The sequence below is a fragment of the Henckelia pumila genome, chromosome 1 (genome assembly GCF_033568475.1).
Source record: "Henckelia pumila isolate YLH828 chromosome 1, ASM3356847v2, whole genome shotgun sequence".
NCBI classification, from domain to species: Eukaryota; Viridiplantae; Streptophyta; class Magnoliopsida; order Lamiales; family Gesneriaceae; genus Henckelia; species Henckelia pumila.
This window is the reverse complement of record NC_133120.1, coordinates 99,730,849-99,756,360: the sequence shown is the minus strand read 5'-3', so window position 1 is coordinate 99,756,360 and position 25,512 is coordinate 99,730,849. Positions and strand designations below refer to the sequence as shown.

At 38.6% G+C, this 25,512-nt stretch overlaps 4 protein-coding genes across 5 annotated transcripts; 2 read left to right on the top strand and 2 right to left on the bottom strand.

Annotated features, from left to right (window-relative positions):
- Positions 1-6,012: 6,012 nt before the first annotated feature.
- Positions 6,013-7,665, bottom strand: LOC140870596 (uncharacterized). The gene is made up of 2 exons (XM_073273013.1): positions 6,430-7,665; positions 6,013-6,309 (listed from the first exon to the last, which is right to left on the bottom strand). The coding sequence occupies exons 1-2, from the start codon at positions 7,663-7,665 to the stop codon at positions 6,013-6,015; spliced, it is 1,533 nt and encodes a 510-aa protein (XP_073129114.1).
- Positions 7,666-11,750: 4,085 nt separating this feature from the next.
- On the top strand, positions 11,751-13,454 carry LOC140875287 (zinc transporter 1-like). The gene is made up of 3 exons (XM_073278940.1): positions 11,751-12,411; positions 12,740-12,889; positions 13,118-13,454. Exons 1-3 carry the CDS (start codon positions 11,785-11,787, stop codon positions 13,421-13,423), a joined length of 1,083 nt encoding a protein of 360 aa, XP_073135041.1. The 5' UTR covers positions 11,751-11,784; the 3' UTR covers positions 13,424-13,454.
- Positions 13,455-16,949: 3,495 nt separating this feature from the next.
- On the top strand, positions 16,950-18,579 carry LOC140875289 (uncharacterized). The gene is made up of 3 exons (XM_073278944.1): positions 16,950-17,125; positions 17,361-18,197; positions 18,344-18,579. Exons 1-3 carry the CDS (start codon positions 17,041-17,043, stop codon positions 18,373-18,375), a joined length of 954 nt encoding a protein of 317 aa, XP_073135045.1. The 5' UTR covers positions 16,950-17,040; the 3' UTR covers positions 18,376-18,579.
- Positions 18,580-18,649: 70 nt separating this feature from the next.
- On the bottom strand, positions 18,650-23,189 carry LOC140875288 (ALA-interacting subunit 1-like). 2 transcript variants are annotated; one of them, XM_073278941.1, is made up of 8 exons: positions 22,704-23,189; positions 21,853-21,911; positions 21,186-21,260; positions 20,988-21,101; positions 20,815-20,885; positions 20,391-20,688; positions 19,574-19,863; positions 18,650-19,004 (listed from the first exon to the last, which is right to left on the bottom strand). In XM_073278941.1, exons 1-8 carry the CDS (start codon positions 22,789-22,791, stop codon positions 18,950-18,952), a joined length of 1,050 nt encoding a protein of 349 aa, XP_073135042.1. In that variant the 5' UTR covers positions 22,792-23,189; the 3' UTR covers positions 18,650-18,949. The 2 variants fall into 2 exon arrangements, with proteins under 2 accessions (XP_073135042.1, XP_073135044.1); XM_073278943.1 differs by having other exon boundaries at positions 22,996-23,186.
- Positions 23,190-25,512: the final 2,323 nt, after the last annotated feature.

Below are 25,512 nucleotides of genomic sequence, written 5' to 3'. Positions count from 1 at the left end.
CAACTGAAAGGAAAATTGTTCTTGCAATATTTAAGAATAATATTTGCGTAAATTGTAAGCACTCCAAGGTCTCTTCAGCATCTTCCCCTTTGAATCTTCCAAGTAGTAAGCATCCGAACTGAGCCTCATCACCACCTTGTACGGTCCTTCCCATTTAGGGTCGAGCTTCCCTATAGCCCCCTCCTGAACTTTTCTCAGCACCAAATCTCCTATCTGAAATCCCTTCCTGCGCACCCGATGATTATAGGATCGAGCTACCCTATTCTTGTATGCCTCCATTCTGATGGCAGCAGCTTCTCTCTTCTCCTCCATAAAGTCTAAGTCTTCCATTCTCTTTTCTTCATTCTTTTCATCGTAGAAAATGATCCGAGCTGACTCTTCTCCAATTTCTGCTGGTAAGACCGCTTCATTTCCATAAACCAGACTAAATGGAGTCTCTCCTGTCCCAATTCTGGGTGTGGTAAGATATGACCATAACACACTAGGGAGTTCCTCCACCCAATTTCCTTGGGCTTTTCCTAATCGGGTCTTCAAGCTTTGCACCAAAGATCTGTTAGTGACCTCCACCTGACCATTGCTTTGAGGATAATGGACAGATGTGAAGTGTTGTTGAATTTTCATATCTTTGCACCAAGCTTGCACCCGGGCTCCCTGAAACTTTCTCCCATTGTCGGAGATAATCTTCCGCGGTACTCCAAACCTACACACAATATTCTTCCACAGAAATTTCAAAACTTCTCCTTCAGTAATTCGTGCCAAGGCCTCCACCTCCACCCATTTAGAGAAGTAATCTATAGCGACCAACAAGAATTTCTTTTGAGTTGCGGCTAGAGGGAAAGGACCCACAATATCCATTCCCCACTGATCGAAAGGACACGCTGCCACGATTCCTTTCATTAACGCCGCTGGCTGATGCTGAAGTCTGCTATGTCGCTGACAACTGTCACAAGAAGTCACCAAAGCTATGGCACCTTTCAAAATAGTAGGCCAAAAATATCCTGCTAAAAGAACCTTACGGGCTAGAGAATAAGATTCCAAGTGATTCCCACAACACCCCTCGTGTATCTCCTTCAGGACATAATGAGCTTCCTTAGGACCCAAACACTTGAGAAGAGGTCCAGAAAATGACTTCTTATAAAGAACTCCCTCCACCATCACAAAGCGGAGACTTCTCTGTTTTAACCGATATGCCTTCTTTGGATCCTTTGGTAACTCGCCCTTCTCCATGTATTCCAAGAGCTCTTTTCTCCAGTCACTCTCTTCCGGAGCTAATGGTGCGAGCTCAGTAGAAGGTGTTAATTCCACTTGTATGACTACCTCTCTGTTTTTCCAGTTATGAAGTGAGCTGGCCATCTTGGCCAGAACATCCGCCTTTTCGTTGCTCTCTCTAGGGATCTGCTCAAACATTACCTCATCAAAGAGGCCCCGAGCTTCCTCTATTGCCTTCATGTACTTTTTTAACTTCTCACTTTTCACCTCGTAAGACTCATTCACTTGCTGAGCTACCAATTGCGAATCAGAATAGAGATGTATCCGGGCTGCCCCCACTTGCTTAGCTGCCCGAAGGCCAATTAACACGGCCTCATATTCTGCCTCATTATTGGAAGCTCGAAAATCCAACCTGACTGCCAATCGGATCTCATCTCCCTGAGGGGATATTAGAAGCACCCCCACTCCATAAACCAGACTAAATGGAGTCTCTCCTGTCCCAATTCTGGGTGTGGTACGATATGACCATAACATACTAGGGAGTTCCTCCACCCAATTTCCTTGGGCTTTTCCTAATCGGGTCTTCAAGCTTTGCACCAAAGATCTGTTAGTGACCTCCACCTGACCATTGCTTTGAGGATAATGGACAGATGTGAAGTGTTGTTGAATTTTCATATCTTTGCACCAAGCTTGCACCCGGGCTCCCTGAAACTTTCTCCCATTGTCGGAGATAATCTTCCGCGGTACTCCAAACCTACACACAATATTCTTCCACAGAAATTTCAAAACTTCTCCTTCAGTAATTCGTGCCAAGGCCTCCACCTCCACCCATTTAGAGAAGTAATCTATAGCGACCAACAAGAATTTCTTTTGAGTTGCGGCTAGAGGGAAAGGACCCACAATATCCATTCCCCACTGATCGAAAGGACACGCTGCCACGATTCCTTTCATTAATGCCGCTGGCTGATGCTGAAGTCTGCTATGTCGCTGACAACTGTCACAAGAAGTCACCAAAGCTATGGCACCTTTCAAAATAGTAGGCCAAAAATATCCTGCTAAAAGAACCTTACGGGCTAGAGAATAAGATTCCAAGTGATTCCCACAACACCCCTCGTGTATCTCCTTCAGGACATAATGAGCTTCCTTAGGACCCAAACACTTGAGAAGAGGTCCAGAAAATGACTTCTTATAAAGAACTCCCTCCACCATCACAAAGCGGAGACTTCTCTGTTTTAACCGATATGCCTTCTTTGGATCCTTTGGTAACTCGCCCTTCTCCATGTATTCCAAGAGCTCTTTTCTCCAGTCACTCTCTTCCGGAGCTAATGGTGTGAGCTCAGTAGAAGGTGTTAATTCCACTTGTACGACTACCTCTCTGTTTTTCCAGTTATGAAGTGAGCTAGCCATCTTGGCCAGAACATCCGCCTTTTCGTTGCTCTCTCTAGGGATCTGCTCAAACATTACCTCATCAAAGAGGCCCCGAGCTTCCTCTATTGCCTTCATGTACTTTTTTAACTTCTCACTTTTCACCTCGTAAGACTCATTCACTTGCTGAGCTACCAATTGCGAATCAGAATAGAGATGTATCCGGGCTGCCCCCACTTGCTTAGCTTCCCGAAGGCCAATTAACACGGCCTCATATTCTGCCTCATTATTGGAAGCTCGAAAATCCAACCTGACTGCCAATCGGATCTCATCTCCCTGAGGGGATATCAGAAGCACCCCCACTCCATAAACCAGACTAAATGGAGTCTCTCCTGTCCCAATTCTGGGTGTGGTACGATATGACCATAACACACTAGGGAGTTCCTCCACCCAATTTCCTTGGGCTTTTCCTAATCGGGTCTTCAAGCTTTGCACCAAAGATCTGTTAGTGACCTCGACCTGACCATTTCTTTGAGGATAATGGACAGATGTGAAGTGTTGTTGAATTTTCATATCTTTGCACCAAGCTTGCACCCGAGCTCCCTGAAACTGTCTCCCATTGTCGAAGATAATCTTCCGCGGTACTCCAAACCTACACACAATATTCTTCCACAGAAATTTCAGAACTTTTCCTTCAGTAATTCGTGCCAAGGCCTCCTCCTCCACCCATGTAGAGAAGTAATCTATAGCGACCAACAAGAATTTCTTCTGAGCTGGGGCTAGAGGGAAAGGACCCACAATATCCATTCCCCACTGATCGAAAGGACACGCTGCCACGATTCCTTTCATTAATGCTGCTGGCTGATGCTGAAGTCTGCTATGTCGTTGACAACTGTCACAAGAAGTCACCAAAGCTATGACACCTTTCAAAATAGTAGGCCAAAAATATCCTGCTAAAAGAACCTTACGGGCTAGAGAATAAGATCCCAAGTGATTGCCACAACACCCCTCGTGTATCTCATTCAGGACATAATGAGCTTCCATAGGACCCAAACACTTGAGAAGAGGTCCAGAAAATGACTTCTTATAAAGAACTCCCTCCACCATCACAAAGCGGAGACTCCTCTGTTTCAACCGATATGCCTTCTTTGGATCCTTTGGTAACTCGCCCTTCTCCATGTATTCCAAGAGCTCTTTTCTCCAGTCACTCTCTTTCGGAGCTAATGGTGTGAGCTCAGTAGAAGGTGTTAATTCCACTTGTACGACTACCTCTCTGTTTTTCCAGTTATGAAGTGAGCTAGCCATCTTGGCCAGAACATCCGCCTTTTCGTTGCTCTCTTTAGGGATCTGCTCAAACATTACCTCATCAAAGAGACCCCGAGCTTCCTCTATTGCCTTCATGTACTCTTTTAACTTCTCACTTTTCACCTCGTAAGACCCATTCACTTGCTGAGCTACCAATTGCGAATCAGAATAGAGATGTATCCGGGCTGCCCCCACTTGCTTAGCTGCCCGAAGGCCAATTAACACGGCCTCATATTCTGCCTCATTATTGGAAGCTCAAAAATCCAACCTGACTGCCAATCGGATCTCATCTCCCTGAGGGGATATCAGAAGCACCCCCACTCCACATCCTTCGCTGTTAGAAGAACCATCAACATACACTTTCCATAAGCCCTGCCCTTCCATATGTTTTGTTTCGGCTAAAAAATCAGCCAATGCTTGAGCTTTAATCGCTGTTCTTGGTTCATACTGAATATCATACTCACTGAGTTCAGTAGTCCACTTCACCAATCGTCCCGAAATTTCAGCGTGAGTTAATATCCTTCCCATGGGACTATTGGTTAACACCACAATAGGATGTGATAGAAAATAAGGTCTGAGCTTCCGGGCCGTCATAACAAGTGCAAGTGCCAACTTCTTGACCTCTGAATACCGGAGCTCATCACCCTTGAGAGCATGTGAAAAAAATTAAATAGGATGTTAAGCCGCTCCCTCCTGCCTAATGAGTACCGAACTGACCGCCCCCTCCAAAGCTGAGAGGTAGATGTATAAGGGTTCACCCGGAACTGCCTTAGCCAATACAAGAAGTTCAGCTAAATAATTTTTTAAGTCCTCGAACGCCTTCCCACATTCAGCATCCCACTCAAACTTCTTAGCTTTCCGAAGAACCTTAAAGAAATGTAAACTTCTATGAGCTGATCTGGATATGAACCGAGATAGAGCTGCTATCCTTCCTGCCAACCTCTGAACTTCCTGCAGATTTCGAGGATGAGACATGGATCAGATAGTTTGCACTTTCTCGGGGTTAGCTTCAATCCCTCTCTCAGTCACCATGTATACCAAAAACTTGCCTCCTCTTACTCCAAACACACATTTTTTAGGATTGAGCTTTATTCCGTAGGACCTGAGCGTGGCAAAGGTTTCCCTCAAGTCAGTCATCAAACCTGCATCATCCTGGGATTTTACCAGGATATCATCCACATAAACCTCCACATTTCGGCCAATCTGGGAAGCGAACACCCTATCCATGAGCCTCTGATAAGTAGCCCCTGCATTTTTCAAACCAAAAGACATCACTCTGTAACAGAAAGTTCCATGAGAGGTAGTGAAACTTACTTTATCCTGATCTTCCTCTGCCAACGGAATTTGATGGTACCCTTGATAGGCATCCATGAAACACAAATACTGATGACCTGCCGTAGAATCAACCAACTGATCAATTCGAGGCAGTGGATAGCAATCTTTTGGGCATGCCTTATTTAAGTCTCGAAAATCAACACACATCCTCCATTTGCCTGAACTCTTAGGGACAAGGACCACATTTGACAACCAAGTAGGGAACTGGACTTCCCTAATATGACTTGCCTTAAGGAGTTCATTCACCTCTTTCTTAATAACCTTATCCTTTTCAGGCCCAAAGTGTCTCTTTTTCTGTTTTACCTGTTTCGCTCCCGCGAAAATGTTGAGCCGATGAACCATAACGTCTGCACTAACCCCTGTGAGCTCTGAAACAGACCAAGCAAAAACATCTTTGTTCTTCTTCAAGCAATCAATCAAGCTTTGCCTCATTGAAGAACTGAGATCATCGGCTAACTTCACCATCTGAGCTCCAGGACTTAGCTCTACTTTCTCATGATCTTCTTCAGACATTAAAAATACCTTTTGACCCAACACCCTTGGTGCTCGGCCTATCAAAACCATTCCTACTTCCCTCCTACTTCTCTTTGCATCAACCTTCAGTTCATTCACATAACACAAACGTGCTGCCTTTTGATCACCCCTAACAACCCCCACTTCTTTTCCACTTGGGAACTTCAATTTCTGATGGTAGGTGGAAGCCACAGCTCGGAAATCACTCAGGGCAGGGCATCCCAATATTCCATTGAAAGAAGATGGAGCATCCACCACTGTAAAGCAAGCCATTTTGGTTACTCTCTACTCTCCACTCCCAAGGGACAAGGGGAGCACTATCTGTCCCAACGGTTGCAGAGCATGACCCGTGAACCCATACAACTCTGTGGTGATTGGATCCAACTCAAATCCTTCCAATTTCATTTGGTCCAGAGTTTCTTTAAAGATAATGTTTACTGAACTCCCAGTATCCACAAAGATACGAGCCACGTCATAATTGGCTATGGTCAAGGTGACCAGTAAGGGATCATTATGATGTAGCACCACATCCTTTAAATCTTCCCTTCCAAAACTGATGTTCGGATCAGTGGGATAGCTGAGCTGAGAATTTACCTCAAAATTTTCCAACCTACGCCCATGAGCTTTGCGAGCCCTTCCCGAATCTCAATCCGTACTACCCCCTGAGATCATATGGATAACATCCCGATTGGGATGATTTACAATTTGCTGCACCCTATCTCCTTGATCGTTTTGAGGAGTTCTTCCTTGATGATCACCTTGATTCTCTCTAACTTCATTGATTTGATTCCTCCATTGGGGAGCTCGGCCTTGGCGAGGAGGATTTGCCCTTCGAGTCAGCTCAGCTCTGATTCGAGGGTCATTATACATGATCCTTTGAACCTCCTCACCTAGCCTCTGACAATCATTGGTGATATGCCCATACTCCTGATGAAAATCGCAAAACTTGTCAGATGGCGGTAACCGCGGGCCTTTCTCAGCATTACGGGGCCTCACAAGTGCTCGTCTATCCTCACATACTTGCATTTCCTTCTCCAGGCTTACCGAGAGTGGTACATAGGGGTAGGGTCCTTTGACCCTGTTCATCTCTTCGGCAACCCTCTTCCTTCCTCCTTCTGTCTTCCCCTCTGCCTTTGCTCCTACCTTGGCATTGGGCTTACTCCCAGACGTTCCTTCCTGTCTCCTCTGCCTCTGTGCATCCTCCAAATTCACGTACTTCTCAGCTCGACTAAGGAGCTCATCATAAGTCAAAGGAGGCTTCTTGACCAAGGATCTGAAAAACTCTCCTCCTCTCAACCCTTGAGTGAAAGAGTTGACCAAGGTGTCAGCAGTGGTAGCAGGTACTTTCAGATCTGCTGTGTTGAAGCGCTGAACATACTCCCGCAACGGTTCCACCTCAGATTGCTTCATATTGAACAAACTGAGAGAAGTCTTCAAATATCTCTTGCTACTCGCATATTGTTGTAGAAAAGCTGAGCTGAAGTCATTGAAACTCTGAATACTACCAGGCTGTAAAAGGTTGAACCATTGCTGGGCTGACCTTACCAGAGTAGTGAGGAAGACCCGACATTTAATTGCATCTGAATATCTATGCAACAAGGCTGCATTTTCAAATCTCCCCAAATGTTCCTTCGGATCTGAGCTCTCATCATATTCCCCTAAAGTAGGCTGCTTAAAATTTGCAGGGAGTTTTTCATCTAGAATAGCCCGAGCAAAAGGACTTTCCCTCTGTATAGGCCCAGGCCGACCTCCGACTTGCCGACCTAGTCTCCTGATCTCTTCCCACACCGCATCCATCGGGTTGGGCTGACCTACGAGAGGAGGTGGTGGATTTTGACCCATGGCCGCTTGCACCGTTTGAGTGATGAACTGGCTGAGCTGATCTACAGTCATATCCGCCACATTTCCTCTTCCCCTTCCTCTTCCTCTTCCTGCCATATCTACGTCTTAGCTTGAATTTTCCACAGATGGCGCCAATTGATATACCTCAATAAAGTGATCTCCTTAGATGAGCTAATTAGCCGCGCTAACAAAACTCCTCCAATAAGTGATGAGCTATTGCTGACCTGAAACCACGAACAAAAGTGTTAAAGGGGGCCGGAAGGTGTTCCGGCGTATCCCCTCCGACGCTCAAGTCAGATGCTAGGATAGCGAAATATAGAGAGTGGTGTGTGCGCACAAGTAAAGATTGAATCCAAATAATAAAAGTGAACCTGGTATTTATAGGAGAGAGCTCCGGATTTAGCGCCTACCTTCCTTATCAAGAATCCGCGAATTCCGGGATCATAATCCCGAATATTTAGGCTGAGATCTCGCCCAAATCTTGTCTGACAAAGCAAATAACAATACACTTAATCTGAGCTGAACTGTCATCATGAGGACGCTATACTGCTGCTCTCCCTGGGGTCATATGGAAAAGGGATGAGTGAGTTATTGCTGAACCCCTGAACTCAACCTGAACACTGATCCTAACATCTTAGCTAGCTCATCAAGGTTGTCCAACCCCTCTACTAAGCTAACTACCTACTGACATCGGGGCTGAGATGAACTCCAGAGCTCCCGACCCGAGCTGGAGGTGACGGTGGAGGAGCTGAGCTGAGCTCCCGACCCGAGCTGGAGGTGATGGTGGAGGATCTTGGCTGAGCTCCCGAGCTTCCGAGCTGAGCTCCCTTTCCGAACTGGAGGTGATAGTGGAGGAGCTTGGCTGAGCTCCCGAGCTGAGCTCCCGACCCAAGCTGGAGGTGATGGTGGAGGATCTTGGTTGAGCTCACGAGATGAGCTCCTGAACCATTTCTGGTTGATTAAGGATGTTTCTTTTATATTAGGGTCATCCATGAGCTGAGGTGGTTTCCTCCTTCGGGTATCAATGATTTTTGGAATGTAAAAGATAATTGTTGGAAAATTGAATATTTTAAGTTTGATGTCTACGGGACGAGTTTGGGGATTTCCCCACGGGTTCGGGATTCACCCCATCACAATCTCATTTTCATATCTACAATGGGTTCGAATTCGGGTTCGGGGATGGGGGTTTAGTCCCCACGGGTTCGGGGACGGGGATTCTCCGAATATGTAAAATCGGGGATGGGTTTTTAATTCGGGGATGGGGATGGGGATGGCAAACCCGTCCCCGCCCCGTCCCGTTGCCATCCCTATGGGGAAGAGCGATGGAGACGGTATTTTATTACAGTTGCAGATATAATCCGGGACGGGTTTGGTTTTTGGAAAACCCAAATTCAAGAAGATACAACGACAGCGACTATATATTGGGCCGTTGGCCCAGTTCTTCCGCTGCTTCGATTACCTAATTGGACCGTGGAACTTGGGTTTATGAGGAAACTCTATAATGATGAATGAACCATAAAGTCTTCGGAAGTAATTAATAAAACGAGATGAAGATTTTAAAAGTAACTAAAAGAAAATTTTAAGCATGAAAATCATTAGCTTTACGACTCCATTTTGTGAAAAAATTATTTTATTTGATCCGACTCATGAAAAATATTACTTTTACTTTTTATGTCAAAATTATTATTATTTATTGCATGTATAAATCAGGTTGATATATCACATGGATCTATAAAATCGTCTCACATGACATCTAATATCGTTTAATTATGACGTGTTTCTGAAAACTATTTTCCCGAAAATTTATCAAAAAAATAAGTTGGGAATCCGTAATTTTTTGATTATGATATACCCGATATATTTTTCTATATGGGCTTTTTTGGTGACTGTTTTTGTTATGATTTAAGTGGCATTTTCACATTTATGTAGTGTATGATTATATATATATTACCGTATTCAATTCAATACATTGTGATGAAAAATTGATTTTTTTATTAAAATTAATTTCAATAAAAAATCTAATAAATTTATGGTAGCAAAAAATGATGGTTTTTTGGGTTAAGAATAATAATCATAAGAAATAGTTGAAAGATAATAGATTATATTGATTATTTCTCACTTTTTTTTATCCAAAAGACGCCTGTTGTGATTATTTCTCACTTTCTATTAATAATAATTTGAAATTTCAAAATAGATAAATATATGGAAATTAAAGCTATCATACCGAAAGGCCATGTAATTTCTCTAAGTCCTTCTTGTTTAATAAATATTGACGATAACGCATACGCATTGCGTGTGTAAAGTAATATATAAATATAATATGTTGTGTGTATATAATATAACATTTATTTTTTAAGGTGTTTGATTTTAATATGATATGCATTTTTCGTAATATGACACTTTTATGGAGTTTTTTTTTGTCATTTAAGGTTAAGCATAGCAAGAGACCAATTAATATGATCTTCATTAATATATAGTATAGTAAGTATAGACAATGCATCACTTTACCGATGTAAAATTCAAGAGTCCAAAATTGATAAGGTGAGCCTCATAAAAATATACAATCCTAAAAAAAAAAATATTTGGTTACTTTCAAATATATATATATACGTCTGATCCTCAAATAATCCAATTAAAATTATATTTTGGATGAGTTTGGATATATAAGCTATAGCTCAAAAAATAACTTAAACAAATCCTGCTTCTAAAAGTATTTTTATTTTTTAAAAAAAATGGTAAAAACGATAACACTGAGATAAATGTTGAATCTTTTTATTTTTTTAAATTTAAATAAATATATAAGTAAAAGTAAAAAAACACACATAAATTCTAGCTTCTAATTTTTTTAAAACAATTTTTGTAACTGAACACTATATAAAACATAATAAAAATATAAAAACGCAAGATTTATGCATACATTTGAGTAGTCTAAATAAATTCTGACCACATCCATCTCTTTTTTCGCTTTAGGAGTAATCCACTAAATCGTCAATAGTCTAATAGAAATGGACATCGGTGTGGAATTAAGCTTAGCAATAAAGAACAAAAAATTATCTGGACAAGAAAAAGTGATCAAAACAAAGAGAAGTACGTACAGCGACATGGTTTTAGTTCGATGAAAACTACTTCGCAAAACCTTGTAGCACATTGGTATTGCATGACAACATCTTGTCTCCATTTCCACCCAATTACTTTGCCCTACAAGTTATTAATCAGCCAAATGGTTATTACTTCAATGTTGAATACAAGAGTTTCATAAAAATATATGAACTCACATAATTAAATTGAAACCGTACCATTGTATATAGTTTAAGAGTGTATATACTAGCGTCTTATTAACCCAATCAATCCAGTCAAATCACTAAACAAAGTAGCATAGTTTTAGGCCTTCATTTTTTCAGATAGTATTTATATACTCCCTCCGTCTCATTGATATAGACAAGTGTGTTTTCACACAGATTAAAAAAATGTTTGGGAAAATAAATTTTAGAAAATAATTTTTCATTTTATCCTTGTTTAATAAAAATTTCAAAATGATAAAATAATTATACAAGTAGTTAATGATAGTAATTTAATAGGAGTAAATTGATTTAAAAAAACATGGGAGGTAACATTAAATATGGAAAGTAGACTATATATTTAGGACAAAAAAAAAAATGTAACTTAAATAAGTGGAACAAAGTTAATATTCCTCATAAAATTGTCCCCGGTTTAATTATATCCCACGGTTGACATTGAATGTGTTTAAATTATTTAAAGCTTTGAAGATAAATTAATCTTATTCAAGAATATTTTGCTTCCAATTAGTGTAGACAGTTGGATGATTGGACTGAATATTTACATGGACATTATGTGCTCATCCCATTACTAGCTTGTGTAGCCAAAATAGAAAATCTCATAATGCTACACTATTCAGTAAAAGTCGATCCAAATTCCCATAACACATTTCTTTTTTTATATGTTCCCTTTAAACAGCTATAAGAAATAATTTAGTAGCCACTCACCTTTTAAATATAAACAAACTCGATAAACATAATTGTGAAGTATTAGAAAATCAGAAACATATAGTTCTTTAGGACAGGGTTCTTCTTCTTTCATTTGTTACCACCCAAAATATTCCACAAACCAAGCATTTGCAAAGCAATCACACGCTTCTCTTCCTACAAAAGAAGGCTCAGAAATCTTCATCCCCAGCTTCTAATTTCTATTCCACTCATGACTAGTCTTCTGCTCCATTCTCAAAAGCTTATAATCCTCTCATCCCTTGCCCTGCTTTTAATCCCGGATAAGGTTTCCGGTGACTGCGCATGCAACAGCGGAACCGATCAAAGCGACAAGGATGAAGCCCTCAAGTACAAACTCTTGTCTATCACTGCAATACTAGTTGCCGGTGGCATTGGCGTGAGCACCCCCCTTCTAGGGAGAAAAGTCGACATATTTCGACCCGAGAACGACTTATTCTTCATGATCAAAGCATTTGCTGCTGGAGTTATTCTAGCCACTGGATTCATTCACATTCTTCCTGAAGCATTCCACACCTTGACATCCCCTTGCCTCAACGAAAACCCATGGGGGAAGTTCCCTTTCACGGGTTTTGTCGCGATGATGGCATGTATCGGAACACTGGCCGTGGATACAGTCGCAACAAGCTTGTACAAGAAGATGCATTTCAACAAGTCGAAGCAAGTGAATGTGGATGAAGAAGTTGGGGATGATGATCATGAGCATGCTGGCCATGTACATGTACATGCACATGCCACACATGGCCATGCTCATGGAGCTGCCATTCCATCACATGAAAAGAGTTCGTTGGACCTTGTCCGACAGCGCATAATATCACACGTGAGTTCTTGATATCATGTAGAAACTAACGAGAGAATTAATAATGATTTTCATATATCTCAAGAATGATTCATAGGATGTTTATATACAACAATAACAACTAAACAAATACAAAGAATAAAAAATTACAAGATAAAAGGAAATATAATATACAATAAATATATAATATATATATTCCAATAGTAACAACGGAGAGATCTCTATTTGAACAAAATTTGAATAATCCTCTTTTCGGATCTCACAAGGGATCTTATTTGACGTTTAAGTTCTTGGTTAAAGTTTAAAGGAAAAGGGAAAAAAAATGGGACACTTTTGTTTTGTTTTTCAGGTGTTGGAGCTGGGAATTGTGGTTCACTCAGTAATAATTGGAATTTCACTGGGAGCTTCGCAAAGTTGTGATACAATAAAACCTCTAATGGCTGCCCTGTCTTTTCACCAGTTTTTTGAAGGCATGGGGCTTGGCGGCTGCATTTCCCAGGTTAGAATATTATATACAGCACACATTTTAGGAATCAAGAACGTAGAAATGATCGAGGGATGAGACAAGAAGTTCAAACAACGTTGATTTTAATGTCTTTTTAGTGGGGAGTACTGGACCCATAATCATGCCACCATCAAACAAGATCATTAAATAGCTCTTTTCTTGACTTCTTTAGTTTGGAATTGGATCATGGCTGCTAACGTGTGTTCTTGGTTGCGTTATTAGGCGGAATTCAAGTCGCTAACGACGACAATTATGATGCTTTTTTTCTCCCTCACGACTCCGGCAGGGATCGGGATTGGGATCGGGATTTCTAGCGTGTACGAAGAGAGCAGCTCCACTGCTCTTATAGTCGAAGGGATATTTAACTCTGCATCAGCTGGGATCTTGATTTACATGTCCCTGGTTGATTTGTTAGCAGCTGATTTCATGAACCCCAGGATGCAGAGCAATGTTAGGCTTCAGTTGGGAGCACATACTTCACTAATTCTAGGTGCTGGATGTATGTCTTTTCTTGCCAAATGGGCATGATTCCCCGCAACAACCCTCTTCTCTATTTTTGTTTCCCGCTACATTTTTTCTAATTGCAAATATTGGAGCTTACAAGTTACAAGTTATGTAAAAGGTTGACCTTTTACAATACAAATAGTTTACTTTTCCAAATTCCAATGAAACTATTTTAGGGCACGTACTACTTGTGATGCAGTGACATAAACCTTTATCAATAAGGAAGAGATCTTAGTTCGAATTTATATGACTTTTCGTATCACTTGTGATGCAGTGACATAAACATTTTTCAATAAAGAAGAGATCTCAGTTCGAATCTATATGATTAGTAGAAAAATCTCCACCATCCCTTATAAATTAGATAAAAAAATTATTAAATTACCCAGTTGTACCATACAAATACACTTTCAAATTAGTTGGCTCATAGTCTCATGCTCATTAGTCAATCACTTAACCCAATATTCTAACCACAGGTTTCCCATTTTGGAAAGTGATATGCTCCAACTTTATTTCAACGATGAAAACCCAAAGTAATAAATTCCATCCATCTTCCACAAAATTAAGCAATCATTATGAACCAAGCAAAAGGTTATCCGTGAATATTTGTGATATTTTAGACGGATATATTGATTTAGCTACCAGAAGTTTGCGCCATGCATTTTCAGCTAGCATTCAAGTACCTCAAATGAGTCTAAGAATAAAGTGATATATAAAGGTGAGCTGAGGTCTAGACCTGCATTAAACCAATATTAAAGAAGAGCAGCTTACCTATTAGTTATCGACTTACTTAGTTTCTTTGTTTGTTTGTTTTCCAATTTAAAGCTAGAGTTTTTACAACAACATGATATTAACGTCACATCTCTCCAATATTTAACAGAGTTTAATTAACATATGACGTTAGCCACTTTCTTGAGTTCGTGGTTTTTGACATAGGCTGATCAGCAAAAATCCAGCATTGCAATATAAAAACCAAACGTTAATTGCAACACAACTTCTCAGATTCGTGACGAGAATTGATAAAATAATGTCCATTTATTAATTATTACCCCCCCCAAAAAAAGGACATCAAACGTAGGAAATTCTGATTAGGATTATTGGAAAACGAAGGAATTATGTCATGCACGGATGCACCATGGTAGACTCCATCTTCATGATGTTATTTAATGTCCATTCTTTGTCCTTGGATACAAACCGTTTGGTTTGAGTTATAAGATAAATAATACAGAGATAAGTAATATAATGTAATAAAAAATAAATAAGAAATGAAAGTTAATATAGTATTTTTTTATTGATATATTATAGTTTGATTTGATTTGATTGATTAAATTTTAGATAAAATAATAATTTATCATTTTGTCTTTTTAACAATTAATAAAATATGAATAATATTATCTATAAGGGCCTGTTTGATACAGGGTATTAGGGTAGGATTAATAAGTAAATGGATGTTTGGTTCACATAGCACACATCCTTGGATAACCCAATGGCCCTGTACTAACTGGCCTTGTAGGTATGAAAAGCACGGACAGTTCATCCACGTGAAAAAGCAGGTATTGTCAATATTTTATGAACAATAATTGAGATTGTGGAGCACATTTTATTCTTTTACCCATGGCCCTAATAAATGTCCTCTTTCTCTTTCCCCATTGTCTTAATCGCACAACACATAAATAAATCCAGATCTGGACGTTGAAGTAAGATATGTAGATGCATCTACAGATCTGCGATATAACTTTTTGACGACCAATATTTGAATCTAGGTTTTCCGATTTTCCATTTACTCGTATACATTTTCCAGAGTTTTCACAAATCTCTTGAATATGCAACATTTTTCGGAAAAAAAAATAACGAAATCAGTGGTTGCTCCCACAAATATCCTATGTTGTTATATATCTACATTAAGTTTCAGATCTACTCACCGCTTTTGTTGTCTTCACTGGATCTGAAAAATGGATCTGGAGAAGAGATAAAGAATAGATGAAGAAGACATAAATGGGAAACCCTGCGTATGTAATAAAGAAGAGATAAGTCACACTTATTGATTGTAAATTTGGAGATGGTTCTAGGGTATATTTGTCTTTCTATGTATATGAGTAAATGGTATCACAACTTTTATAAAATGAATCAAACACTATTATTATAAGATGGTAGTATTATATATCCTCTCATATTTTTTATTAATTCATTCTGCATAATAATCTCATCAAATGTACCAAACGGGGCCTAAAGGATAATATAGCAATTAAATTCAATTATTTGATTGATGTAAGATAAATAATGTATGTAACCAAACGGTAAGTGAGCAACGTGAAGCATTGTTTGCACTCACGACTTTTTTAGCCTTGGCAAAAATTACGTGGAGAGATAAATCTGTTAGAAATTATGGATCTTTACTTCTAAATCCTATTTGGGATCTGAATTTGAGGCATTTGTGGGTGTGAGCTAAGGGAGCTTCCACATGCTCAAGCCAGCCTAATGTAGATGTCCCAAGACTCCCAACTAAAAAAACAGGATACTAATTAATTATGACAGTAAAAATTGTAATTTTGGCAATGTATGTTTTCTTTGTAATTTAGTCTCATATATGTTGTCAAATTTAAATTTCAATCATATATATTTCATTTTTTTCACAATTTTTTTTTAAAAAAGAAACAATTTTAGTCTTTTTTAAAAATTGCTTGAGCATAAACATACATAGAAAAATAAAATGTAGAAGATAAGGAATTTGAATATCTAAGTTTGCCTACGAGAACGATTTAAATTATGTTACGAGAGAGTTCGTATTTAATGTACAACAAAGTTAATTGTTCTTATTCTCGTTGTTGCTGTGTACAACAATTTGTCTGATTAAAAGAGTGGAAAGTACAAGATGTGGAGGCGAAAGAAGTTTGAGTAGAAAGGAAGCAAAAGAAAAGGACCGCCAAAATTCCAACTTTTGGATTTTATCTCATATCAAGGCAAGCATATATGCAGTAACTAAAGACACACCCCTCCTAAAATATGCATTAATAAAACTCACAGCTTTTATCCATAACTTTTGCATTTCTTCATGGACACATTTCTAATCACACTGCAAAGTGGCTTGCCCTAAAGAATCGGGTTTTCTTGTGTTGATCAATGTCTCAAATAATCCAAGTATGAATCTAAGCTTTGATTAGTCCGTTTGGAGCGAAATATTATACACTGTTTAACTGCACATTCGTGTTTCATGTATTTGACTCAAGTTCAATAAACAACTATATTAGATCATAATCTTATCTATATATATTGATAATGGTATCTAATTTCTCGGAAATTAAGTTCATCCACACTCAACTATGTATGGCTTAAATTATTAGAAAGCCACCTTGAAAATTTATGGGATTGTGATCATCATGTTAAGATTATATATATTTAAAAAAAAGATATACTATATGTGGCCCCACATGTAACTTTAGGTGAGATACTAGCATAGATTATGTAGTGTCACCTGAAGTTCTCAGTTGTCTTCCCATTATCTTCCCTATATAAAGCCATCCGTTAATTTTGTTGATGACCCTTTGAGGGATCAACACTAGAGCGTATACTCAACCAGAGTTCTCTAGTTTTAGAAGCCTTTAATAATAATATACATCAATTCTTGGCACTTTCTTTAGTTCTCAATGGAGAAAAATGGAGTTCTCATCAAGTCATGCATTTTGCTCACACTCTATGCATTCTCAGCTGCCATTAGTTCTGTCCACTGTGGTAAGTCATACACTCTGATTTCTGTTCTTTCGGGGAAGTTCTATGGTACATCGGATGATCTTCACCCGGTATAGTATTAACCGTTCATTGGGAGTGGATCACACACACCATTCCCAATTAACGACTAAGATCCACTAGGTGTTAATACAAAACTTCCTGTTCTTTCGGCATTTGCTCTCGGAAATTTTTAACTTTTCATGTGTCGCAAATTTGAATATTTATTGTATTTCAACAGATGCAACCAAAAGATTTCACAAATTTAGAAGTTGGAAGCACACAAGAAGTTCGAACATGAAACCTGCAAGAAAATTCCATCAAACCAAAAGAAGGTTAGAAATGAGCATGCCACTGGATTCATCAAATACAGACCCTTACGTAAGTTCCCCATTCTCCTTACCACCCTATGAATCTCTTCCCCCTTTTCCCTATCCCGAAAATACCCCTCCATTTTGCGTTTATCCCCCTCTCACCCCTCTGCCACCTTCCACGGTACCAAGCCCAGAAGTCCCAACTTTCGGCCCACCTCAGAGTGCCCCACCTCCCAACCCACCTATTATTATTATTCCTAGCCCACCTAGTATAGTTCCCAATCCACCCACATATGCGCCTACTCCAACTGAACCCGTGCTAACCCCGCCTTATTACGAGCCGAGCCCTCCAAGCTACGAACCTAGCCCGCCGAGCTACGAGCCTAGCCCGCCGAGTTACGAGCCTAGCCCACCTTTTATTACTCCATCTCCTTATGGCTTTGTTCCGAGCCCACATGCATTCTTGCCACCCATAGTTTTCCCACCTCCAACAGTGCCACCACCACCTCACATGACCCCAATCACGGCCACATGGTGCGTAGCCAAGGCTTCGGTTCCCGAACCGATCATCGAAGAGGCTATGAACTATGCTTGTGGATCTGGAGCTGACTGTGATCAGATTCAATCAGCTGGATCTTGTTTTGAACCCAACACGTTGTTCGCACATGCATCGTATGCGTTCAACAGCTATTGGCAAAGGACTAAGGTGGCTGGGGGCACATGTGATTTTGGAGGAACGGCAATACTTGTCACCGTTGATCCAAGTAAGTTCTCATATCGTAGTTTTCATACACAAACTAAATTATCAAAATATCATATATCAAGCAGTGGATTCATAAATCTTGATGAGATAATTAATTTGTTCCAAAGTATCACGCTTTAAATTGAAAATGTATCATTTCTCTTGCAGGTTATGATGGCTGCCATTTTCTTTACTTGTAAATTTTGAAGAAACATCAGCGTTAGTTGATGAATAAAAAGACCGAGAGTTGACATGTTCGATCAGTGTTTTTCATTTGGGAAGCGATTTTGTAATATAAATTCCAATTTATAAAGGATATAAACATTTATTTTAGATTGTATACTTTATTTTGGTTCAAATACTTGTGAACACCATCTGAATGATAATACGACAATTGTACTCACATTTTCTGCAAATTGGTGTTGAAATATCACTAATATGTGGCTGACTCGAACGGAAAAGGGTACATAAAAGTGGAACGAAAGCAATATTTCAATTACATGGTAAAATCTTTGATTCTAAAACGACCTTCATGCCTGTTTTTCAAACTGAAAAATATTAAAACTATACAAGTAAGCAAATTTGTACGTAAACACGAGGTATTTGCTGTGTACAAATACAAAGCTCGAGATGTTCAAAGTGATATACCAAGTTCAAATCAAACAAATGAACAGCATGTGGTTCAGATTGGTGTACATCTTTAAGAGGGAATGTGTGGATCAAGGACACGGCAGTGGTTCCAGTAGAGAAACCGAACAATACACATGAACCAGACTAACGAGCTCCTTGATTCTGATTCCATGACAAATAAGACGGATCTCCAAGTCGCCTGCACGGGATAACATAAGATTGACGGGTGCAGGAAAATACAAAATGATAAGATTATGGATCAGTTGAGGATACAAAAGCTCCAACTTAAAGACAAAACACTATTGATCTTGGTTTTCCAAGTGTTCTTTGTAAAGAAGAAAATGCACGACATAACTTTAATGTCCGGTTTTAGCGAAAGGAGAGATAAAAGGAGTTCTTTCTCGATCTTGTCAAGGGAAAGCTGAAACCGGAACCCAAGCCCAGAAACTAAATTTTTTTTTTTCGGAAAAATGTTTCTTGCATTCTTTTTTTATAGCAGCTTCTCTGTCCCAAGATACTCTATGTATCGATAGCATTTGAAAAGTATGTTCATCACAAAACTGTTCTTAGTCACCATCTTGTAGAGTTATTCTCAGATGTTCACTTATCAAACAGAACACCACATTGGCTTGAACTATTATGATTCACTGATTATGGAGCGACTCAACCAAACTAGTTAAAAAGAATGCTACTTGGTCATGACTCATGAGTGAAGAATAAACGGGAGGTGATAAAAAAGAATATGAAGAAAAGGCGAACAAATCATACCTTGGCTTAACTAGATAGATAAGAGCGAAAACTATGGCCAAACTGATGCACAATCCACCCACTGTGAGATACGCAATACCCACAAAGTCATTCTTCCCTCCAAGCCAGCTCGTGGTAGAAAGAACGAGTTTCTTCTTGCCATTGAAACTGTAGGTGTTATAATTGTTACTTATTGTCACATTGATGGTATCACCAGGTTGAAGATCCACTTCTATTCTCCCATACAATTTCCTAAATGTGGGAAGAGCTGCAGTTCTCATCCAAACCATAAGGTCCTCCTGTTTATTCAGCTGTCGAACGGAAGCACATTCAGATAGATAATTAGTTTTTTGTGAATAGTAATTAAACTTCAGATAGATAAAGGATGCAACTTTACTACAAAGTGACAGTTAACAAAGTTATAACTGATCTATCAACTTTACGTTAAAATACGTTGAGCTTGCACTTACTGCCACTTCCAACCTTTTCTTTTAACCGGATGTCGAAACACAAGAAGTCAGCATAGTTCCAGAAACCGTGGTAGTATCCAATTGCGATCTTAATTTGCTTACACTTGACTTGGGGAATAATATGATTAAATGGGGTGAAAAAAGAAAAAAAAATGAACATTTGCGAAAAGACTAAAATGCTGCACTCAAAGTATCATGTAATTTATGAAATCCGATGCAATAAAATGCCGATCTAGCTTCATAAGTCCTCTTCACTCAGGCCTGCACCTCAGGATTATAAGACATGCTCTCAAGAGCATCTAAATAAAGGTCAAGCTTTGCAGACAAGAGTAAAAATGATATGTTGGCTTATAGAGCCAGAGGCTTACCGGTAATAAAGGATCAAGAGTTCCACCACCAATTAAAGTTCCATTCTGAAAATTTTTCGGAAAGACGTTTTTCCCAAATTTCCGATCCCTATCACTCTTCCACGAGATATGTGTCTTGTTTATGTTCAACTGCTGGTTGTTGCGAGTTAGAATATAAGTATCATTAAATAGACTCCAGGCAATAAGACCACAAGGAACAATTGGCCTCCCATCTGCGGTTCCCTCAGGCTTACAAGAATCAGTGTCCCCCTCCTCGCTTACACTTCTCAACTGCTGATCACTTCGGCTCTTCACATATCTAAAGTTAATCAAGAGATATCAAAGAAATTAACACAATTCTTGCATGATTACTGAATTACAGGATAACAAAAATACAAAATACTTATAAAGACTAGTAATAAAGTAAGCTCTGCAGTATACGTACCTACGGTGATTCTGGTAAAAACTGTCGAGCTGGTAATAAACATAAATCGGCTGCTTCATTTGCTTTGAAACCTGGTGTTGATCGATTCATTAGTTAAAACTCAATAGTAAAGAAACCACTACGAGGGACGATGAGGCAAAGAGAATAACAGGCAAATTCTGAAAGGAACTCACCCTGAGAGTTCTATAGCAGGTTTTGTTTTGGAGGCCTTGAATATAACCAAGTGTGTCATTTTGGAATTCAGTTGGAATGCATTCAGTTTCGTATCCATCGACAATTTCAACAACCTAACGAACATAAAAGAAAGCTCAGTCACCAATGGTTCTGTGAAAGTAAAGTACCCGATAAATGAGTTGGAGCATTCAGCATACATCTCGAGAAGCAAAAAGGGAGACAATCCCAATGGGAAGGAAGACAACACCAACAAGTAAAAGTGTTGAGATCACCTGCATCAAGAAAAGCATGATATCATTAGGATAAATATTCTAAATGTGGATAGTCTATATCTATATGACTATATCTATACCTATACTTAATCTATATCTGATATACACATACATACGTATAAAAGTGTGGATAGATGACAATGTTTTATAGTTGTGAATTGACAAATTAGCCTCCAAATGTGTAAAGCATAATACATTGTACAATTATTTATATGATAGGGGCATACATGGAAAAATAACTTCTCAACTTAATATTTATCCCCGCTCAAAAGTCAAAACTTCCACTTAAATGCCATCTCTTTGGCTTTTGAATAATTTAGAGGTCTAAATCAATCTTTTTTTAAAATTGTTTCCATAAACAAATGGTCAATCTCGGTCAAAATCAATGTCGGTTACTTTCATTTTAACTTCATTAACGAACATATTCATGATGAATATATATTAAACCTCCCAAACCTATCAAACAAAATAACTATATCCGAAATCAGCTCAAATTTCAAAGTTGGCGGGAGTCTGATAGTTTCAAATATGATTCGCTGATATTCAGGCCGACTCAATTTGATTACACCACACACTAGAACACAACATTTACCCATTTAGGCGTAAGAATAGGTTTGCATGCCGGAAGCTCCTGTTGCGTAAACCTAGAATCTGGGGGAAAAACAAAAGAAAAAAAGAAACTCAACTTAAAATGTTCCGAAATAGTTTGTGATCATAGACATAAAATTCTTTCGCAAAATAATCATGAAAAAGTGATTAACAAGTTTATGAGATCCAATTATAAACATATAAATAATGTATCAAAAGTTTCATCAGAGACAGTACAAAACCAATGCATCAACCAGTCCACATCATAATAACACTCTCTGTTTAAGTTTAAAGGATATGGCGTTCTTTTTTTCACCTGCCGATATGAAGATTATGGGCATACGTCAATGGTTCTCCCATGATTTCACAAATGCAAAGTGCAGTCAATGTGCTATTAATATTATGTCCTTAAATCGAATAGACATGAGAATACCTCACCATGGTGTTCATTTGCATCTAATAGAATTAATTGAGTCGAATTCGGTCAACCATATACTCTCATTTTATTTCGTACCTTTTACACAACTACTCACGAAATCGAGATTTATTTCGCTCGAAAGCTAAATAATACCGAAATTAGGATTGAATATTTTATCCTTTTCTTTTATCCCAACCAAGCATATACCAAAACAACAACTAAATCCAGATTCATGATACATCTAGAGTTACATACCCAGCTGATCCCAAAAACATCCCAAAAATCATTCAAACAAAGATCAAATACAAATCAGACAACCAAGAACAGATTACACAATCCAGCACATAAATTCCCAGAAGAACTTCCATCTGCACAAGAAGAAAATTCACGAAACAGAGACTTCAAAAGTTCTAGAAGATGGGTTATAGAAAAAATACACTTCGGACGCTTGGTATTTCTTCTAGGCCCGGTGGAATCGGCCGATCCAGGCCCTCCGGCACTAGATGATGGAGTATTCGAGTTCATCAATCCCCAAATAATTTTTCTTTATCTTTATTTTACTAGAAATCCAAAACTCAAAAAACAAAAAAAACAAAAAAAAAAACCCAAGAAACCAAAGTCGATCGAGAGCAAAATACAAGGACTATAACAAAAAACAATAAGAACAAATACTGGAATTCAACAGCTCCGAGAGAGAAGAGAAAAAACAAGAACAAGGTGTTTGGTTACTTGGGTATAAATGAAAATGAGGTGGTGTGGCGCGACTCAAATCGTCACGCCCTTATTCTTTGACTTGGAAATGTCTTCCCATTGTAGGCTTCACCGTAGACCCCCAAAAAAAATATTATTGAATTTGAAACGAAACCTCTCAGATTCCTCTCTCTCTAGAAGCCCCAAGGAGAATTTGGCACATAAATTGGGATTCCAGGTGAAAGCGGGACACAGTCAAATTTCATTGGATTTCGACGCGTTTCGAGCTCGGGATGTAATGAAGAGACTAAAATATTAGTCACGAAGAATAATATTTATTACAAAGCAATTCAGTTAATAATTAAAAATAATTTTATAAATAAGTTTTTGAGATTAAGGAAAAATTTTATAAAAATCATTTCAATAAAGATTAAAATCAATATGTCGCAAATAAGCTCATCGTTTGAATTGTTGAGAATATAATTTTGATGCAACGGAAAAATTAATTTTTTATTTACATATGTTCAAATGAATATTTTTAGCATGAAACTCAGAAACAGCAGATGCTTGATAATGTGGCCAGTGGAATCAAAGTATATGAGCGTATTTTGTGTGAATTTTATATTTTTAATAAATTTATTTATTTATATAAATATGTTTATTAAACAATTGATATATAAAACAATGGTATAACTTTTTTTATTGATTTTATTGTGTGTTTCCCAAATATTGTTTTCTATTCTGCCTTTTCATTTGAACGACTCAATCTATTTGTGAAGGGAAAATAATTGATGACAATATTAATTGAAAATAATAAATTAATGTCTTCATGTATGTTTAAAAAAGGGTTGACCCCGAAGGGGACCCATTCCACATGAGTTAGAGGCCCATTGACTCATGCGAAGGGTAAATCAAGGGATGTGCATGAGCGGCAGGGACCTGAAGGAGGGAGCACATGGCTCAATCCTCAGAGCATACCCCACAATATTTCAGCAGTGAATATGCTTCACACGAGGATCGAACCCGCAACGCTGGGAAATTTCTTTTCACATCACCTCATGCCTTACCAACTCGCCTATACCCTGTGGGCATGTCTTCATATATGTTATTCTTGTTCCTATAAGTTAATTGATTATACATGACGGGCGGCCAATAATACAAATTGTATGCTTTTACGTAATTTTTTTAAAAAATAAAATAAAAATAAAATGCCATCAATTTTGAAGGGCTCGGTTGACACTTGACCAACTCAAGCGAAGGAATTATTTATGTAGAAAATATATAAAGACAAAAAATGTGAAAAATAAAAAAAAAAATCCTTATCCATCAAGAAAACCAAACATTCAAGAGGGGTAATACATATGTTAAAATATGGGCAAATTATTTTAAAATCCCCAAACCAAAACATTTCTTTCTCTTAACTCCTTACACTCCAATTTCTTTGTTTCAACTCCCTAGTGGTCCCCAAATTTGTCTTAATAAAGTGTTTAGCATTTAATCCTTGGTACGTGGCATTGTTTTACCTATCGAACCAGTTCAGGCTAAGCCGAACTATCGGTTACGCAAGGTTTCCAGCCGATATACTCTGGATTAGGGTCCAACATGCTTCCGTAAGATGAATTAAATTCAAAAACCTCTTTGACCATAGTGTCGTCGGGTCATACCTGCCGAGTTTTACGAAGTGCTCCTCACACTCCAACCACGCAGTCGCAACAGATGGTTTCTGCACAAGCTCCTTCAACGACACCCAGCACAGCCTTAATTCGTTTTCTACCTTAAGGCGTATGGTATATGAATTTAATTATAAAATATGAGCATGAAAGAACAAGAGACTTTAGAAAAATTATTCAGACATAATATTATTACATAAATCAACTCCTTTGAAGAGGAGAAGACAACTTGTTTAGCTACTCATAGTAGCCTTGTTCTTGAAATACATAAACGAAAACTTATATCAATAGAAAGAGAAATATTACAACAATTTATTTGTAAGAAAACTGAAGGGAATGATCGATAACTTCAGATTCCTTGAACGATTGTATTTATAGCTGAGGTTCCACTCGTTTCATCGAGAAACTTCAGGGAATCTTACAGCTGTTTGTCTTGTCCTTTTATTCCATTATTAATGGCATCTTTAGCTAGTGGATGAGTCACCCGTTATTCACCTTGTCCTGTTATGCCATTATTGATGGCATCGTTTGTTGGTGGAGGAGTCACATGTCGTCCTTTTTCTTTTAGATTTATGCTCCTCACATGTCTTCTTTATTGTTGTCGGGGCATCTTCTGCTTTTGCAGTGGTCCCCTGAAAAATCGCATCTTTGGTGGTCCCTGTCCACCTTTGCTTGTCTCGAAAAAATCTTTTCGATCCGTTCGGGGTTTGAATGTTTTTCCGAACTCTGGCTCCTTCTGATCAGGACATTCTGGGCAGATAACCTCAGACCATCTTCCTATGTGAGCCATGTTACAAAATTTTCGGCGAGTTTCTTTACTCCCCGGCAGCTTGTTGTTCCACAAAAAGTTTCTCTTCTTTTCGAAGAGTTCTTCCGCGAAAGCTGT